This window comes from Sebastes umbrosus, chromosome 22, assembly GCF_015220745.1.
Source record: "Sebastes umbrosus isolate fSebUmb1 chromosome 22, fSebUmb1.pri, whole genome shotgun sequence".
Lineage (NCBI taxonomy): Eukaryota > Metazoa > Chordata > Actinopteri > Perciformes > Sebastidae > Sebastes > Sebastes umbrosus.
This window is the reverse complement of record NC_051290.1, coordinates 10,393,400-10,413,714: the sequence shown is the minus strand read 5'-3', so window position 1 is coordinate 10,413,714 and position 20,315 is coordinate 10,393,400. Positions and strand designations below refer to the sequence as shown.

Sequence of the window (20,315 nt, the reverse complement as noted above, 5' to 3'; positions counted from 1 at the left end):
AAGAACGTGAGAGAAAAAAAGGGACGTCGGCTTTCCAAAATAAAAGGCAGCTAATTTAGCATCTCTTTTTTTTTTACTGTGCTGGCCATTTATATTTATGAATTTATAATATATTATATATTTATATATATGATATACTTACTTATATAATATATTTATAATATGTAATATAATACTTATAATTATATAAGGTTAACATTCAAGATAATAAATTATATTATATTGTAAAAATATTTTTACGATATTATTATTGTCATTTATAATGGAAAATCACAAGTTACAGCTTCTTAAATGTGAGGATTGGTTGTTTTTCTATTATATATTATTATAAATTGATATATATACATATATATTATAAATTGATACATATATATATATTATACATTTATAAATATATATTATAAATGTATATATATATATATATAAATTTTACTGTTGGTCAGACAAAACAAGGATTATTTGTTACCTCTGGGCTTTGGAAAGGTTTATTGTAAATTTATTATAATATATATATATATTATATATTATAATATATTATATATATAATTATAAATATATATATATAATTATATATATATAATATAATATATTTATAATTATATATATATATATAATATATTATAATATATATATATAAATTGATTGATTGGAAAGTGTTATTGTGAAAGTATTTTTCACAATTTTCTAGATGAAACGATTAATAAAAAAAGTAATCAACAGATTAATGAATGATGAAGATAATTGTAGTTGTAGCCCTTCAGGACTATATTCAGTATTTTCCAAAAAAAAATAAAGGTACAAGTGGAAGTGACCTCATCACGCAAGATGATAAATTCTGATACATTATAATACCAATATCAGCCAACAAAAACAGACTTTGTCATTATAATGCGATAAAACAAAAGGATCACAAATCTTGTAACTTTTCTTTCAAAATTGCTTTATTTCTTCTCGTGTTTTTTCAGGCAACATTTTTTATGATTCCTTTTTTTATATTAATGTAATTAAAAAAAGATAAAACTTGGGATCTTTTTTTGTCTTTATGTACAAGCAAGAAAAAAATGTTTTAGGAAATAACTATGAACATAAAAGAATCCCTGCACGATAACACTGTAAAAAATAAAAAAAACAAAAGCATTAGAGTTGGAATCAAACACCTCTAGTTAACAGCTCCTTACTTTAGCAACAAGCTCACATTCATACACACTTTCAGACATACATACACACTTTCAGACACACACACACACACAGCAGGACATCAGCAGGTTTAGTTTAGGTGAATGGTGAGGTGGAGAGTTTCAGGGCACAGGCTCGCACTACATAACGCAGCCGATATTCTCATTAGAGGGAATGGAAAACATAATGTGTCTCATGAACACATGTATCAATCATACACACACACTTCTCTCCAAGTGACATTTAGACAGCATGCAGTGCAGTGGTCCTCTCCACGATGCTCCAGTGTGTCAACAATACTGTTTAATTCTCCTTCTTCTAACTTGATTCCTATTCCCACCGCAGAGCCGACTCCATTCATAGCAGACCACACTGCTGGTGTTTGACTGTTTTGCAGATAAAGATATGTCACTTGGTAAATGTAAACCATTTAGTTTTTATGAGATATGGAGCAGCAGATGTATAGAAGCTCATTTTGTATTAAGAGAGATAAAAAGACTGAGTGACCTAGGCAAAATGATGACATAAAAAGTCATACTTAATATCTCATAATTTTGACTTAAATATTTTGACTTTTTATCTCGGAAATTTGACTTTTTACCCTAAATAAAAAATTGCCTTTTTATTTCATATATTTGCCGTACTAAGTCATAACTGTACGACGGCGTATTAGGGCCGTTGTAGGAAAATAAAAGCCATGGGAAGAAGTAATATTCAGAGAAAAAATGTCAGATTAATTTAATAAATAAATACAAATTTATGACTTTATAATCTCGCAAATTTGTGAATTTATTTTTCTCATAAATTTGAGAAATTTATTTCTGAGAATATCTGAGGTTTTTTTTCTGTCGGTCATATAATTGTGATTTGAGTAAAAGTAAATTTGAATGTCCTCAAAATAAGTCAAAAATAGATTTCTTTATCTAATAATTTTGCCTTAGTAAATCATCATATTGATTTTTATCTTTTAAATTTGACTAAGGAAGTCAACATTTAGATTGTTTTAATCTAATAATAATTATATTTCATAATTTAGATTTAAGTATTTTACCTTTTCATCTAAAAAAAATTAAATTTTTATCTCAAAACTTGACATTTATCTCATATATTTGCCGTATTAAGTTAAAATTTTGACTTGAGTGATTCAAAACATTTGAATGACCTCAATTATGACTTAGTATGTCAAAATAGATTTCTTTATGTAATTATTTTGCCTTAGTAAATCATCATTTTGACTTTTGATTTTTCAATTTCTATTTATCAAAATTTAGATTTTTTTAATCTAAACATTTTATTTGATTATTTTATAAATTTGACTTAGTCAACATTTTTTGACTTTTTATTTCATAAATATGATGAATCAAAATTAAGAGATTAAGAGCGTTTTTACTTTTTTCATGACCACTATTAAATTTATCTTTTTGGCTTTTCCTGGTGAAAATGGGCCTCCATACAGGAGAATAGATTCTGAGAAAAAGCAGCAAGTTCAGACCAACACACAAGAATTACAACTTAATTCAGTCTCCCACTTTGAACTTCACTTTGGATAAAACTATTTCTGAGGTTTTTGCACTATTGTTATGCAATTAAATGACGAGTAATGAGACAATACAAAAGAACACTGATTTTCCATAAATGAACCAGAAAGCAGGTTTAAAACTACAGGCTCCTCACTTCCTTTGATGCAGTGTTACTTTTCCAGTTTTTAAGTAGTATTGTAATAAACTTCACGGTGTCTTCAAGGAGAAAAAAAAACAACAAAAAACACTCGATCCAGACATTCAGCCTCCGTCAGAGCGCTCACATTCTGTACAAAAAGCAACCCTGAGTCTCGTCAGTGGAACGACTGCTCCGTTTCTGGGACGCTTCACATCCTCTCTCCATTTTAGATTTCCTCTCATTCACTGGTCCACCGCCCCAAACACAACGCTGATCCCCTACTCCGACAAACCAAACCTCCATCAGGTGGATGACTTCCACACACACACACACACACACACACACACACACACACACACACACACACACACACTCAGCTGATCACTCTTATTTTTTTGCTCGTTCGTGGAATTGTGTTGGCATTTCTGTGGCTTGACATAAGTGGAATGGAAACCCTTGTCATGACAGAAAAGTGTAAAGATGAAAAGAAAAGGTCTGAAGGGGGGGGGAAGGGGGGTTTGTTGGGCGTGACGACTGACGCTGCAGCCAATGACAGTCTCTCCTTTTGGGCCCACGCCCCCCCCCCCAGAGCTCACAGGCCTCCACCGTCTGTCTCCCTTCGCTCACTTCTTCTGTGCGATCGGTTTGGCTGCGTCTTTAACGCTGGCTTCCTCTGTTTTGTCCAATCAGGAGTAGATGGTGATGACTTCACTTCCTCCACCTCTGACCAACAGGACGCGCTCCAATCCTTCTGTTAGGACCTCGAGGAACTCCATGTCTGGTGGGCAAGTTAAAGTGGCAGTAGGCGGTATATTTTTGGCATCAATGGGCAAAAAATTCCATAATAACATTTCAGCATATTGTAATTCAAGTGTTCTGAGAGATAACTAGACTTCAGCGGTAACATCTGTATGAGCGCTGTGCAGTGCAGCAGTGATGAGCTAACCAGTGGGACACACACACACAGCTTCCATTCACATGATGGGTATCGAATGAAGTACTCTACTGGTATCGGTATCACTTTAAGGGTACTGGTATCGCAATTTTTTAAACGAACCCAGCCCTTGAAATAGTTGTGTGAAGAATGAAAACAGAGAGCTAGAGAGAGAAGTTCAAACCCTGGTGGGTGGGAGGGAATATCAGATCGCCGGTTTTCGGGAAAATTACAGATATTGTTGGACAATCGTTGGGTTTCTGAAACTATTCGACCATCGACAAGCGCTGCTGATGAAGCATACAGGCAGCTTAAATATCTAATGTGGTTAATTAACTGAAACCCCCTAAGTGTTTAAGGATACAGTTCTCGTCTCCATCCGTGTTCCTGGGTGGTCCTGGCATGTTGAGCAGGACAAGCCGGGCATCATGGGATTTGTTGACAATGACCTCGTTGAGCTTGACGGCGGTGTGCATGCGCCTGACGTTGGAGTGGTCCCTGAAGGAAAAACGAGATGCATTTAACAGCCTGTTTTAACGAACTACAACGCCGAGAGAAACTGTGTGGCTGTGTGTTATTTCCGCTCACGGCCTCATGCTGAGCATGTCTCTGAAGCCGTCCGGCGTGGAGCAGCCAGAGTGCGTGGCTCTGTAGTGCGACGACTTCTCTTTGGTCCAGGTCATCTGAACTCGCCGGTGATGCTCGGTGCTGCCGCCGCCGCCGCCTCCGCCTCCGCCGCCACCGGCACCGGCGTTCGTCGCCCTGTCTCGCTCCCCGCCGTCGGTGTCGTCGTCGTCGTCCGAACCGATGCTCGTCAGCCGCAGCATGGAGTTACGGTCTTTCACCAGCTGGGCCTGGTTTGGCACAAAGACACACACACACGCATGTTCGTTCTCATCTCATCTCAACCTTTACTCTACCTCCTCTTTCTTCTACACCTCTGCTCTCCCGTCCCCAACTCCTACTATTGTCTCTATCTCTCTGTACCTGTCTGTCTCTGTGTCCTTTGGAGGCGTTTGAGGTGTTGACTCCAGTACTCTTGTACCTGGTGGAAAGAAGCACCTACAGACGACATAAGGTCACCTAACTTGCTAATACAAAACACAGGCTGTGTGATCTACTCTAACGGACGCACTGGAGGATCACTAACTACAGGGACAGACCTGAGTCAAATGGCCACTGAAACTCAGAGGCGAGTAATGAAAAGAGTAGAAGAGGAGGTTCCTCTACTGCTCATTTGACCCAGATCAACATATTCACTATTAGGCAAACACTTAACTGAATCCTTCAGATAGAGAAGTGAAAATGTCAGATGAACGATGATTTGAAGTTGTAATAAATGTGAGATACTGATCTCTAATTCATTCTCATCTTGTTTGCTCTTTTCACTAGAGAGATCAAAATAAATAATAAAGAAAGAAAAAAAGGCATTCCCTAGTAGCAGTAGTTCACACTACACGACTTCAGTTCTGATTTTCCACTCGCCGACAGTTTTTGGAGCTCCCCTGACAATAGCCCCAGATCAGAGGCAAATCGGCGCTCGCAAAATCGGCGCTCGAGTGTTATAGTGTGCTTCGGGAATGACGTATTTTTGTAGGCCAACCAGGTGGTTAGCATCGACCTGTCGGGGAGCTACAGCCAATGAGAGACACAGGTTGAGGGGAAACCTAGCGGAGGGGTCGCCTGTAACAATAGGAACTTACGGACCAAAGTTGTTGTTGCACCCTGAGGAATCAGGCTATAAATAGGAAAGACACGTGGAAACTATGGGCTATTTCGTGAACACGTGTGCCAACGACAACATCAACAGACTACAAGGAAAGTCCAACAAAAAAAATCCTGTCTCATTTACCGTGTCACTTCTCACGTTTGTTTTCGTGACAAAACATAGTTTGTTGACCTCATCGGGGATTCCTCCTGGTGAAAGATTTTGTGGGTCAGTCATGTAGTGTGAAAACCACGACGACTTCAAGACAGCGAGTTGTTAAAGTGAACAGTACAGCGATATGACGGCTCTGAAAGTCGTGTAGAGTGAACTTGGTTTAAGGATTCAGTGTCTTCCTATTAACTATGCCAACATGCTACCTACATGTGCATTAACATTGGTGTACTATTATTATTATTATTATTATTGGCATACTGATTTTTAAAGGCTGCCCCAAAAACACTTTTCACAAACTTTTTCTAAAGGATTCAGAGGTATTCACTCAACTAAAACCACGTAATCAAGAAAACCTCTTTTGCTTCAACAACATGTCTATACAGCTGCTGCTTTACTACCAGCAACCAGTAAACTTACATCATCAAAACTCCAGCGTTCCCGCTGAGGAGACCAGCGGAGAAAGGAGATGACATGAGCTTTAATAATAACGCTGAACGGGAGATGTTGTTGCCACTGTTATATATTAAAATGAAACAAAAATATCTGTTGTCTGCACCCTTTATGCACCTGGATACATTGTTATAAGCTAAATAACCTAGCATTATTGGGGTCATTTTTAAATCACATATGACCCTATCATCCTGTAATGTTTCTATAATTCTACCTCTAAACTATCTCAACAACATCCTCTACAATTTATAACTGTTTTTAATTGAATGAACTTGTTTAACTCACAGCTGGCCATAACCACTGACCTCACCTGAGACCTTGTAGCTCCACCTGCCTCTGGCCTACTGCTGCTGCTACCAGGGTTTCCCTGATAAAAATGATGCACGACAATCACAGACAGGTCAGACGAGTATGCCATGGGTGACCTTGTATACAAACTGATGTTAATAATGACCCAACAACAAGATGTTCACGAGCATTCGACCCCCCCCCGAGTTTACCTCTCGTTCCCGGTCTGATTTAGACAGTCGCATCTGTCGCAGCATCTGAGACCTCTGCTCCATCATCAGGGTCCTTTCGTAGGTGTATGCGCTGATGTCGCTGTCATGCTGAGAGGAGGCGAGAAGAGAGAGACGTATTAATACATAAACAAAAATATCAATTCTGGCATTGAAAAATCCCGTTACATAGGTGAATAGATTTTTTTTTCTTACTCTACTCAAATGAATGAAAATGTCCTGATAAAAGAGAAGCGTACCATCTCGACCACTTCCACGTCCGCCTCAATGCGTAGGTGATAGAGGAAGGTTGCCAGATCCTTCTTCATCTGGATGGAGTTATCCTCCATCTGGGCCACCGTGAAGATTCGCATCGCACACTTACGCCACACCTGAGGAGGACAGAGAATATTCGAACAAAGAAAGCTAGGAATGATCTCGATGAAAGGAAAGACATTTAAAAAAAATGTGTTCAAAAATCCAGATTGATCCTACCTTGTGTTGGCGCAGCAGGAAGGGCAGCAGCATTAGCATCCCGCCGTCGTGGACGATCCACCACACGTCGATGTAGCCCTCTGTGCAGGGCTCGCTGTTGCTGGGGAACAGAGAGATGTTTTTGGGCACCAGCAGGGCCAAGTGGGCTGCTGTGGTCACCCGCACTGTGTCTGGAAGGAAGAGAGGGGGGGGCTGTTAGCCTGATAACGATGACACTAAAACTATGAGATATGGAAAAGTAAAAGTCCCTCGCGAATTCAAATTTTCCATCCTCCTCGACTCACTGATGAAGGTCTTCCAGGCCTGCGGGTCCTCGCTTTGCCTCCAGGCGTGAGGCCAGCCCATCACCACGGTGTTGGGCTTCATCCCTCCCAGGCCGCTGGACTGGATCATGTGGCTGATGCCTTCGCGCGGCTTCTGGGCCACGATGCACTGACAGAAGCCCTTCACGCGCTCCTTATCCATCAGGTGCTTCAGAGTCTGAAATAGGGAGACGTTTAGCACAACATCTGACGGGTAACTAACTACGTCTACACGCTGCCAAGATAAGAAACCTCCCACCTGTTCGGCGGCGAGGGCCTCTCCGTAGCTCTGTAGGAAGTTGCCGGAGACGACGGTGCCAACGATGGTCAGGCCCTTTCCCGCCTTCAGCTGGCTGGCGAACGTCAGCAGGCGAGGAGACTTGACGTGGGCGTCCTCGTCCAGTTTTAGTAAGACCAACACCTGGGGCCTGGAGAAGACGAGCGCGTGTTAACGGATGTGGATTTTTTAAGAATCAAAGACAGCAGGTTCTCTCGACGATCCCCCCTCATGTTTCGGCACACATATGAACCACGGATTTAATTACAGTTTAACCATCATTAGTGGGAGATGAAGTTTTAAAGCTTCAGTACGGTACCTCCAGTTCTTGGTGTGCGGCGGTCCCTCTTCCAACCTCAGGAGGGCATATCGGGCAGCGCTGAGCGAGAGACCGCGGATCCCATCCCCCCACTCTTTCTCCGCTCTGATACACACACACATGGAGACATGTACTGAATGTGCTGCCTGACATGTACTGTGTATATTGTGACCTCTCCTGACACACAAAGCACACATGACTCGCACTCATAAAAGACAGAATTCTAAACACACACTTTTACACGCACACACACACCACTCTTGACCATGCTGTACATGCACCATCATGTGAGGGGGGGGGGAGAATACATCTCCATGGCAACATACCCGTGATACTCTATGTATTTGTAGATCATGCCGGCGATCACCATGGCAACGATTGCGTAGTACCAGGAGGATATGAACATGAGCGCCAGGCAGATGATCATCCCCAAAAACGACAAAGTCCTGGACACAGCAGAGGGACAAATCAGTGTGTGTTTATATATGTGAATGTGTGTGTATGTGCGTGTGTGTGTGTGGTAGTACCAGTGGTAATAGGAAAAGCGCGGCCTCCAGTTGGGCGTCCTCAGGAGGGTCTGGAGGCCACAGGCCAGGTTCACAAACAGATAACACATCAGGAAGAACCTAAATAAAGAACAGAAATTAACCTGAAGCCCCTGAAGGAGATTGATACAAGATCTAATAGTAGGATACACACACACACACACACACGCAGCCTGTGTCTCACATTGTAAGGATGGGAGCCACCAGGTCCAGAGAGGCGATGAGGATCCCCAGCTCAGCTATCAGGGCTGTCAGCAGCAGGGCCCAGGTGGGCTCCCCATTAGCCTTCCCATGGCCAAACACCTGGCACACACACACAAAAGGAAAGAGTGAAAATATAAAATGGGTTAAGGGACAGAAAACACAGTGAACCCTTTTCTCCCTCTTACCCAGAGTGCTACCTGTTTGTTCGGATAATTGTAAAAATCTTAATTTAGTTAAAAGCAGACATAGTAACGATCTAGTTGTGGGTTGTTGTCTTCGCTAAGGAGACAGTTTGGTAACAATTTTAGGTCCCTGTAATTAAAAATGAGTATTAGCATCTCTAACCCGGAGGAAGGGGATGATGTTGTCCTTGGCGATGGCCTGTAGGAGTCGGGGAGCGCCAGTCAGCGACTGGAGACCTGCGCCACATGTTGAGAAGAAAGAGCCAATCACAATGACCCAGGGAGACGGCCACGCCAGAGTCCCCACCACCAGGTTCCCTTTAACTGAGTCTCCAAACCTGAAGGAATACAAACAAGTATTTAGAGCTTTTATAGCAGTAGACAACTATTCTTTTTCACACATATATATATATATGGTCAGGCGCAAGAGCAGATGTACTGACTTGTCTCTGAGGACGACCCCTTCGATGCAGGCTCCGAACAAGACGACGCTGCTCAGGTCTGGATGGACGGCACTCAGGAAAAACGACACTCAGCAGTCGAATCAAATCAGATCATCAAATGCATCCTGAGTGCTTTTTAGACGTAATAGCCCGACCATTAAATGAGCAATTAATTTAGCTAAAGTGACGAGGCCATAAAAAATGAAATAGATAACCCCACAGCAACATAAAAAAGACAAAGTATGCTGGGGGAAAAATAGGAGACAGACTGTTTCCATAATAATACAGAGAAAAAGCCAGCTAAAGATCCCTAATTTAATAATCTCGAAAAATGAAGAGAGAAGCTTGCCACGCTTTATGTGGATGTCCAATCAGTGTTGATGTTAAACATAGTGTGTGCTATAGTGTGCTGTTCGCAGGATCCTAGGAGTGTGTGAGGTTTTATATGTTTTTTCTTATGAGACGTGTATGACCACATGAATTTCCCCTTGCGGGATAATGAAGTTGATTTTAGCGGGTGTATGGTTTTATTTTTCTGTTTAGGTGTCAGAATATTTCCTTAATTGACATTTTGTGAGTTTATTTCGACATAGCAAACTGGCTCGCAATGCATCCTGGTACATGTAGGCACAGCCAGCACGGCTCTGCAGCGGAGAGATCAGCTTTTCTCAGTCAATGTAGCACGTACTGTACTGATTGGACATCCACGTAAAAGATGACGAAGTTTCCCTTTAAGATCAAACTCTTATTTCACACCATCAAAACAAGCACTTTGTTGTTGAGGTTGCAGAAGGAGGCTAGTTTTTCCTTTCTGGAAAACTGTCGTACTGTGTTGTGATTTGCAAACACAGAAGAAAAATTGCTTCATCATATATAAGAGGAAAGGATACAGACGATGGAGGTGGTGACGATGGCGAGAATGGTTCCGATGGGGATGGAGCGCTGGGCGTCTTTCAGATCCCCCGACCGGTTGGAACCAGCCATGATTCCTGAGGAAAAGAATTGTTGATTAATGGGATTATTAAAAGGTCTTATTGATAACATTTTTATGTAGATGAATATTTTTTAATACTGTATTTATTTTTAATTAATAGTTTAAAATTGCATAAACAAGTTTTTTACTCAGATTTCATGCATATGGTGGTTTGTTCTTTATACTATGAGTTTTCATAAAATTGCAATATACAGTATACTTGTACTTGATCCTGAAACAGCAAGAAAAATGTGTTTTCATCACAGAATGACGGCAACAGTGTGTTTACATTTCTTATAGGTTTACCCTTTAAACACAGCTGGTTTAGCTTGAGTTCGAGGAAGGGCAAGAGAGAGAGAGTGCGTACCTGTGACGGAGGGGAAGAAGATGCCCACCAGCAGTGTGAAGGAGGTGGTGATGTCAGCGAACACATAAGGCTGCTGCGTGAAGGCCTGATGTGCCTCATGAGAGGAGCTGAGGGAGCCTTTCTCCACCACGTCACCTTTGCCGATGTAGGAGCTCCACAGGTTCTCTATGAGGACGACATTCAATTAATTTGTGCTCGTTAGTGACTTGACCGTACAACTGCAAATTAAAGCTGCAGTAGGCAACACTTTTTTTGGCGTCAATGGGCAAAAATGTCATATAACCTTTCAGCATATTGTAATTCAAGTGAGAGAAAACTAGACTTCTGCAGCTCCTCATGGCTCTGTTTTCAGGCTTTAAATAAATCTAGCCCGTCACGGAAGAACTTGACCAATCACAGGTTATTTCAGAGAGAGAGAATTCCTATTGGCTGTGCTCCAGCTGGTGGGCGGTGCTTGGTATATCCTCAACAGATCCAAGGCCTATTGAAAGAGGCTGCGCAGTAAAATCTGGTTAGACTGTAGGAGCCGGGGATCAAACCACCAACCTAGCGATTTAAGTATGACCACTTTACCCACTGAGCTATAGCCGCCCCCAATTCACTGATATACTCCGAAACAGACAAAGACAGCACACACACACTACCTGAAATGATTCCACTGGCCAGACCGGGGATTCCCTCAATCTCGGAAAAGTTGTTGGAAAGGAAGTAATCGTCGCAGGAGGCGTTGATTTCTGCACCCTGGCAAAACTGCGTCCAAAGATATGTGGTCTCCATCAGAGGGGGAACATAGCTGGGGTCAAAGGTTGGGCCCAGAGTGTTGGTTTCTAAAGGGGAGGAATACAGTATGTCAAAAAAACAACTGAAACTTCCCATGATTCTAGTTGGCAATAAGCAGCCCGGTACCCACCATTAATAACTGTGAAGTTGTTGTCGCCTCCCTCCACCGGCTCTTTGATCGGCGGCACGATGGTTTTCGCACATTGGTTGTCATCAATTTCATGGCCGTTGATGGTTCTGTTTCCCAGCATGCACACGCTGCGGATGGAAAGCCCCCATTGGTCAGTCAAAACCACGGACAGTTAAAGGATCGGTCAGCGTTGTATATTTTTCATCGACACTTACGGGAAATGCGGCGGTTTGAAGGCGGAGACCAGCGCTCCGATATAAATGGAAACGATGGAGACGATGACGCAAGCCAAGAAGATGGAGGCCAGTTTGTTGACGTATTTCACGCCCACAAAGACGAGCAGGGACATCAGGAGGAGACAGATGGAGCCGTAGACCCGCATGTTGTTCAACATGGCCGCACCTTCGCCTTCGGGGTGCTTTGACTCAAATATGGCTGCCTTCGGCGCTATGTACATCTGGAGGAGGGAGGAAGAGGAGAGTGGAAACAACAATGGGGTGATTTTTATTTGATTTTTGCATCAATTTTTATTAAAATATCTTGATTTGCCAGGTATTTAAAGGGATATTTGGGGTGTTTTGAAGTGGGGTTGAATGAGGTACTTATCCATAGTCAGTGTATTACCTACAGTAGATGACTGTTGGCAGTTTGGAGAAACAGACACGTTACCACACGGGAGCAAAGCAATGTACTGCTGTGGACGGGGCTGGCAGCAAAACGTATTTTAGACACCTAAAAGTAAGACCCACCTAAAAAAAAAATCTATCAGTTAAAGTGTATGCTATATTTAGAATATTTTCACCGGGTATTTCACTGATATTGATTTTTTTAGGTGTCTAAAATGTGTTTTTGCTGCCTCCGTCCACAGCAGTACATTGCTTTGCTCCAGTGCTGGTACTCCTGTCTCCTTCTCCAAACTGGGGTTGTACAGACCGTCATCTACTGTAGTTAATACACTGACTATGGATAAGTACCTCATACAACCCCACTTCAAAACACTCAAACTATCCCTTTAATCATCTCTGCTACATACAATTTTAATTACAGATGAATCCTAGAGAAAATGGTTGATAGAGGTTATAACGAAGATGACGAAGCCAAAACCCACCAGGAGGATCTCGATGGCTCCCAGGATGTACATGGCTCCAGCGAAGGTGGTGCCCAAGTAGAAACACAGGCCCACCGCTCCACCAAACTCTGGACCCAGAGAGCGACTGATCATGAAGTAGGCGCCTCCCGCTGGAGGAGGGAGGAGAGAGGAAGAGAGAGAGAGAGAGAAAGAGAGAGAGAGAGCAGGGCAGGTTGTACATCAGGGTTGAAAGAAGTGGAAATGGAGAGCGGAAAAGCAGGGTGATAGAAGAATAAGAAATGGGGGGAAATTAAAGGTAGATTGTAAAGAGAGGAGAGGGAGCAGATGGGACATAAAAAAGAGAAAGAGAGAGAGGGATGGATGTTAGTAACATTATGATGTTAGGAGGTGAAGAGAGAGAGAAAAGAGGACAGCTGATGAGAGAAGGCATCCTATGCTTGAAGAAATAAGCATACTGTTTCTACATGACACATTGGAGTAAGAAGACAGAACAGATCTTTGGTCAAATGATATCTGCAAATGAGTCTTTACAGCTGTTTTTTTTTTTTGCCTCACTCGAAGTACAAGTACTGCATCCGACGTAAATTGTTCTTCAGGGCTGAGTATCAGACCTCAGAACGTTTTTTTGGTACTGACCAAAATGTATCCGTAGATTCAGAGTTTTGTTTATTTGTTCTCTGATCTGACACTTCCTGATTTACATTACAATATTGTCATTTTTAATCTATTTTATTCAGGCAAAGTCATGCTTAGACAATATTTAGCATTTTTTTATTTTTTTTTTATATGAAAAAAAAAGAGTTTGAGAAAAACATATTTATAATTTCTCAAAGTATGCCATGAAAACAGAAACCTGCTAATCAGACTGAATGGCCATTTTAACGTTTAACAGTTTATGTTCTCTACTGACGCCTAAAACTATCAGTAGCTGCTTGAAGTTTTTGCACCCTCATCTCGGCGTGAGGTACAGAGTCACTCTAAACTACATTATATCAACAGGACTAGAATGCACGTGTGTAAAGTATTGACACTAGTACAGTTGTTCTGAACTTCCTGGTGCACACGCGCATTGCCCTACACGACTGCCACTCCGAGTGAGCTCAAAGAAAAAACAACAGTAAGCTTAAATTTGCCGATACAGTTTGAACCAGTTATAAAAAACAGAGCACGTGGTGGGGGGGGGAATCATACAGGTAAGAAGAGAAACTACAAATTCGCTACTGACTGTGAGCTCAGAATTCAGTGTTTGGTTTCCAAAATGCAACCCTTTAACAAAAAAGCACTCGCTTACTTCCTGTACACAATAACAGTAATGTTAACAAAAACAGTGGGCATATGGATGTGAATGAATGAATGCTGACGCTGAGAAGTTCTTAAAAGGGATAGTTTGGGTGTTTTGAAGCTGGGGTTGTATGAGGTACTTATCCATAAGTCAGTGTATTAGCTACAGTAGATGACGGTCGGTACGCCTTCAATTTAGAGAAACAGACTGGAGTACCAGCACAGGAGCAAAGCAATGTACTGCTGTGGACGGGGGCAGCTGCAAAATGTATTTTACCGTCATCTACTGTATGTAATACACTGACTATGGATAAGTACCTCATACAACCCCACTTCAAAACACCCAAACTATCCCTTTAATCAAGGCACGCATGCTACAAAAACTGTCTTTACAGTCATCTCACTGAATTCTAAGTGGTGAATGATTTTTTAGTGCTGAGCTGTATTTGGGAAGCCAAACACTTTTGATTACTCCTCCACATGAACCACAGTAACCTACATACTGTATATACATAGAGTATTAACTACCATCTGAGACTAGATGGTGAGAAAGCACGAGAAGCTGTTCAGGTGAGGGGAAAAAAAAAGAGACAGCATGGAATGAAATGTCTGATGCCAAACAAGACAACGTTAGATTAATTCTCTCTATGTTACCGAGGGGGTTTTTCATTCTACATTCAGTTATCGAAATGTCACATGCTAGTGGAAATATCACACTACTTTGACATTTGGGATATTCGTCTAGAGGCGTTCCGGTGAGAGGTAAAGTCAATGGCGGATAAATATCCTGGGGTTTTTTAATGCGTGTGCAGACAGACAGGGAAGAGGTAGACAGAGGGAGAGACGGGACAAACAGAAATAACACTCATTAGATAAACATAATGTACTTCGTCAGTACCGCCAATAGCAGGGAGAGGAGAGGGAAAACTAAGAGGAAACATTCAAAATGAACATCTAGAGAGGCCACTTGGCTGAGGAAACTCAAAATGAAACTCAATAAGATTCAACTGGCTGTGCGAGAGTCAGATTAAGAAGATTACCACAGCACAGCAGTGCTGTTTAATCCAGGTGTAGGGAAAAGGATGGAAGGGGAAGGTGGAGGAATACCTGGTACAACTCCGTTAGTGGCGATCGCACTCATCGATATCGCAGTCAACAGCGTCTGCAGAAAGACAGTAAGAGATTTTTTTGTAAATGTAGTTTTCATTTTTGTCTCATCATGCATGTCTGCTAACATAGCTGGACAATAGACTGTATATATGGATGGATGACGCGTCTCCACTTCCTCCCACTGTAAGAAAGTGAAGCCAAAATATCCAGTCAGTGGTCTAAAACTGAGCCCGCTACTATCTTAAAATTGCAAGTTGCTTTAATGCCTTTAAGAAATTAGTGGCGTTAAAACAAATTTGCGTTAACGCGTTATCGCATCAACTCTTGACACCCCTAAAACTGACACATGTTATATTACACAGACTAGTTTGACCCATGTCCCATCCGCTAACATGGAAGGGTGTTTATGACCTATACTGCAACCAGCCACCAGGGGGCGATCCAGATGTTTTGGCTTCACTTTGAGGAGCCATCACGTCGTCCCTCTTTATATATAGTCTATGAGCCGGACACTCAAGAAATACTCACACAGCAACAGCATACGAAGACAATGGAGAGGCCCTGCAGCACGCCAGCGCTTCCCACCACCCAGGTCAACCGCAGGAACAGGATGACGCCGAAGATGTTCTGAAGGCAAGGCAGGTAAACTCCCATAAACGTCCCCATCTGTGGCGACTGGAAGGGAAGATACAACAGAGAGACGGAACAAAAATAAAAAGCTCAATTGATTATTCAGGAACAACGGCTGAACATCGTACATAACGTTATTGTTTTTAAGACTCCATTTAGACATTCTCCTTTTCTTTATACTTCAGGTAAACACCAGTGATTCCCAACCTTTCCCACTCCTTCATCAAGAACACCTTCCATGTCCTAAATATGTGAATATGAAATAGGGCTGCAACTAACGATTATTTTCATTGTTAATTAATCTGTCGATTATTTTCTCAATTTATCGATTACTTGTTTGGTCTATAAAATGTAAGATAATGGCTAAACATGTCGATCAGTGTTTCCAAAAGCCCAAGATGACGTCCTCAAATGTCTTGTTTTGTCCACAACTTAACGATATTTAGTTTACTGTCATAGACGAGTAAAGAAACCAGAAAATATTCACATTTAAGAAGCTGGAATCAGAGAATTTAGACTTTTTTTCCCTTAAAAAAATTACTCAAACGTATTAATCAATTATCAAAATAGTTCAAATAATCATTCATTTCTAACACTGCACCTTAACTTTTATTTTTTTGTATTTTATATGTCTTATTCTATTTTAGCCTGTTTTCATTTTCTATTCTCTTAACTCTTTAATGACTGTTTTTAAATTGTATTTAAATGTCCTTTTGTAGTGTGTTTCTTTTGCACTTTGTCTCGATGCTTTTTATGCAAAGCACTTTGAATTGCCTTGTTGTTGAAATGAGCTATATGATTAAACTTGCCTTGCCTTGATAAACTACTTTTTGCAAACTTAATTTTTCGCTGGTAGTTTGCTACAAGAATAAATTTAATAAATATCAGGATTGCACTAATTTATAATCCTGTTGGGCTCTTTTTTTATTATTCTGTAACACAAAAATGTGGAAATCTCTTTTAAATTTAATTTTTTTTTCAATTTAGTTGAGCCACTCCAAAATCTTTCCACATCTTACCTGGCAACTGCCAAAAGGGAAGATTTAAAATGTTTTTGGTTTAACTTTCCCAGCCGCCTGTTGCCAAATGTGTCGTGCACTGCACTCAGAACAGGGTGGAAATAGTGAATTGCTTTGAACCAGCACAACAGACTGTCTTATCTATGCCAGTCGGCTCCTTATCAGCAAGAATTGCAGTGCAAATCAGGGTCGCATCCTACTGTACTTTCACTCTCAGACGCCGAGTCAAGAGGGCAACGGCGGAAGATATCATTTCTCTAAGAGTTCCTCAATGATCATATGTTAAAAGGATGGACGGTGGATGAAAACGCTCATTTTGTGCCGTCGTGAGCATCAAAGCACATTTAAACAGAAAATAACTGCATATATTAAGTGGCAGGTTGCTTCACTGAGATTTTCTTAATCTTCTAAAAATGTGTTTAACTCGAAAAACAAGAGATCTCATAAAATACTGGTGTCAGGACAGTTACGTTTTTCAACGTGAATTCTTGGGATCGGCAAAGATGCTGATGTAATAGACGCTGTGGATTGTTTGTTATGTGCTTGATTGTGCTTTTATTATTGTACTGGGTGTTTTTACTGCCCAACGAAAGTCTATTATCAGCTTAAAGGGATAGTTCGGGTGTTTTGAAGTGGGGTTGTATGAGGTACTTATCCATAGTCAGTGTATTATCTACGGACGTCATGTACCATAGATTACAGATACATTGATTATGGATAAGTACCTCATACAACCCCACTTTAAAACACCCAAACTATCCCTTTAAAAAAATAAAAAGTGAGTTATACCTTGCTGGCTTTCTTTTTCTCGCCGATGCTCTCGGCCTCCTCGTGTTCCTTGGCCCCCTGCGTCAGGTTGGTGTAGTTGGCCAGGCGATTGAGCAGAGAAGACACCTTCGGCCGAGTGTCCATCTCCTCCTGTGGTATGAAAAGAAGGGGAGGGGGGCAAAGAGGGAAAGATGTGAAGCATAGAGGTGGACAGTTGGCGGCGAAGGAGGGGAAGAATGACATAGCCAGGGGATAAAGAGGAAAGGAAGAAGAGAGAGCGCAAGGACAGGGTGCGTCAATAACAGGGAGGCAGGGAGGGAACAAAGAATGGAGAATAAGAGGGTGAATAAGAAGGAAAAACATGGTAAATAGAGTAGATAAGAGGTAAAATAGCAGGAGAGAAGGTAGCAAATTGAATGAGTCATTATAGAAGTGGGAGATAGAAGACAGCGCTGTTTCCAGGGAACTTCAAAATCTATAAAAATTTAAATTATCTGCACCCACCAGCCAAATGCTGGTTTATTTTTGGCTCTAGTGTAGCAGACTCTTTGGCAACTAAACAGCCAAGATTAGGAGGTTTCTGTTTTTATCCATTGTACAGTATAATAAAAACAAGAAAACATTATATTTTAAAGTCTTTTCCACCTCTGATACAAAGAACCTGCGCTTTCATAGGATAACACATGCATCAATTTTGAGTTTCGAACCTCAAATAAGGCCAAGTTCCTGTCGTAGAAGTCATCGTCATCCACCCCGTGAGTGTTGTTGATGTACACGCTGGACATTTTGGAGTTTCCATCACCTGGACACAAAGAAAGAGAGGATGAATAAAAGGAAAAAGCAGGAAACCATCTTTAAAAGGATCAAGTCAATCTTAAAAACACTGAGATGGATTCCTCCTGTTCTCGTCGTGGCCATTTAAGTACCATTGCCTCAGTTATTTCTGCTGATCTCTGGTAAACACAAGATTTAAAGTGGTGCTTTTGTGTGATTCTTTGTGGAGAAACTCAGTTTTACAGATCTGCCAATTAAATCAACTCATCGATTAGTCGACAAAAGCTCATGAGTGTTTGTCTACTAAGAATTTCTTTGATTGAAGACAGGCCTAATTTATACAGAAACATTTTGGCCAAAGGGTTTCCGTGTCTTTAAACCAATTTTCATGATTCTGTGATTTCTGTGTATACGAGAAATCGATCGATACGAGGAAAAAAAATACAACAAAACACAAACTGCCACAGACACAAACAACTGAAATACACTAAAACTGCTGGGAAACCCTATGAGGTAAAAGCACATCTGTAGCTGTTAGTGATTAATTGATCTGATTAATCAATAATTCAAATAGTCGCTAGTAGCCGTCTTAAAGCAAATCCTGTTTCAAAGTTCATAAGGGCACTTGACTATTGCTTTAAGACAGACTTGAAAAATCTATCCATTATCTTTTCTCTCTCCCTCTCTCTCTCACAAACACACACACATACACAGTGTGATGAAATGGCCACCATGTCGCCAGTTCGGTTCCGCCTCAGTCAGCACAGACCACTGCATCAGCAGCACCTGAGTCAGCAACATCACTTCCCTCCGTGCTCCGCCACAGTCACGCTAATGGCGGCCAGCGGCCATATGCAGTGTCACGTTCAACAGAGGGGACACTTATATGTGACGTAATTTGAGACCCCACAACGAGCATGGGTCAATTTGTTTAAGAAATATGTGAATAAATAAATTAAAAAATTAGGCATTCTTGTGTTAAAATCTAACCCTCTGCAAAACCCTGTGTAAACAGTACACTACAAGATGATTCTGAAAACATTTGAGGGTGAGAAATAGGCATTAACGTAACATAATATTGATTCATATTTGATCAGCGCTGCCTAGTTTGACCATTTGAAAAAACTATTTTTATTAATCATATTTGCTCCAATCTCGCCTACTTCAGCTTTAAGATTGATAGATTGATTGATTGATTGATAAAGGGATGAGAAAGAAAGTTCTGTTACACAAAATTACTTTTATTAGGTCATTTCTTTCTTTTAAAAATCGGAATACTTTCACCTCTTCAGGACTGTAAAAATGAGAGGGTACGCTTTTTCTTGCACATTTTAAGTGGTCATAAGACAAAAAGAGGTCGTGCTTTCCACCAAAATAATTCATGAATACTTAAAAGTCCAGACTGGTAAACCCCTAAATACATGAACAACTTTCAACATCTCACAGAACATCGGCAGGTTACACACTGAGGAAAAAGTCAATAGCCATGTAGAGACATAAAAAGCAGCATTTGGCCGGTGGGTGGTTACTTCCCATCCTGCTCGCAGCTAAAGATAGCGAGTGTGAAACTGACTCCACACCAGCGAAAACAACGTGCCTGTTAATATTCATGCTGGTGTGGTGGTGGTGGTAGGAAAAGATTAATCTAATCTGTCTTTTATTTGCCAATTTGTTCTTCAAAAGATTTTGAGTGGCTGGTCATTTACAACATATTTACTATTACTTTGTTGTATTAATTAATTACAGTGTTGTTTGCCTACCGAAAGACTAAAAATAAAGATACACATCACTAACCTAACCTGTTGATCAGGACAGACAGCATGTTAGGGACGTCAACACTTTCCTCAGACTGACTGAGATCAATGACTAAGTTTACCTGCACACTAATATTCCACTATTATTACGCATATGACAATATTCCAAACTTGATACGGGTCACGTAAACAGCATATTCCGTTTGGATATTTTGAATTACGCCTTATTCCGAATGGAGCTGATATTGTATTATTATTGTTTTAGGAGCATTCT

At 40.9% G+C, this 20,315-nt stretch overlaps 1 protein-coding gene across 5 annotated transcripts in view; it reads right to left on the bottom strand.

Moving 5' to 3' along the window:
- Window positions 1-2,245: 2,245 nt before the first annotated feature.
- Window positions 2,246-20,315, bottom strand: part of LOC119481566 (solute carrier family 12 member 6-like) — a 28,578-nt gene continuing 10,508 nt past the window's right edge. For 2 of the 5 annotated variants that reach the window (XM_037758658.1, XM_037758659.1), the window contains exons 3-27: window positions 18,221-18,315; window positions 17,535-17,663; window positions 15,625-15,771; window positions 15,094-15,148; window positions 12,724-12,854; window positions 11,831-12,072; window positions 11,616-11,743; window positions 11,350-11,532; window positions 10,706-10,870; window positions 10,256-10,354; window positions 9,366-9,423; window positions 9,086-9,260; window positions 8,721-8,839; window positions 8,519-8,617; window positions 8,318-8,437; window positions 7,992-8,096; window positions 7,655-7,823; window positions 7,378-7,573; window positions 7,094-7,263; window positions 6,859-6,990; window positions 6,602-6,709; window positions 6,412-6,468; window positions 4,358-4,623; window positions 4,134-4,267; window positions 2,246-3,613 (exon numbers count right to left, since the gene is read on the bottom strand). In XM_037758658.1, the coding sequence (XP_037614586.1) occupies window positions 3,522-3,613; window positions 4,134-4,267; window positions 4,358-4,623; window positions 6,412-6,468; window positions 6,602-6,709; window positions 6,859-6,990; window positions 7,094-7,263; window positions 7,378-7,573; window positions 7,655-7,823; window positions 7,992-8,096; window positions 8,318-8,437; window positions 8,519-8,617; window positions 8,721-8,839; window positions 9,086-9,260; window positions 9,366-9,423; window positions 10,256-10,354; window positions 10,706-10,870; window positions 11,350-11,532; window positions 11,616-11,743; window positions 11,831-12,072; window positions 12,724-12,854; window positions 15,094-15,148; window positions 15,625-15,771; window positions 17,535-17,663; window positions 18,221-18,315 (3,374 nt within the window). In that variant the 3' untranslated portion in view covers window positions 2,246-3,521. Of the gene's footprint in view, window positions 3,614-4,133; window positions 4,268-4,357; window positions 4,624-4,756; window positions 4,832-6,406; window positions 6,469-6,601; window positions 6,710-6,858; window positions 6,991-7,093; window positions 7,264-7,377; window positions 7,574-7,654; window positions 7,824-7,991; window positions 8,097-8,317; window positions 8,438-8,518; window positions 8,618-8,720; window positions 8,840-9,085; window positions 9,261-9,365; window positions 9,424-10,255; window positions 10,355-10,705; window positions 10,871-11,349; window positions 11,533-11,615; window positions 11,744-11,830; window positions 12,073-12,723; window positions 12,855-15,093; window positions 15,149-15,624; window positions 15,772-17,534; window positions 17,664-18,220; window positions 18,316-20,315 lie in introns of those variants that run through there. The other 3 variants (XM_037758662.1, XM_037758660.1, XM_037758661.1) reach the window with 3 other exon arrangements.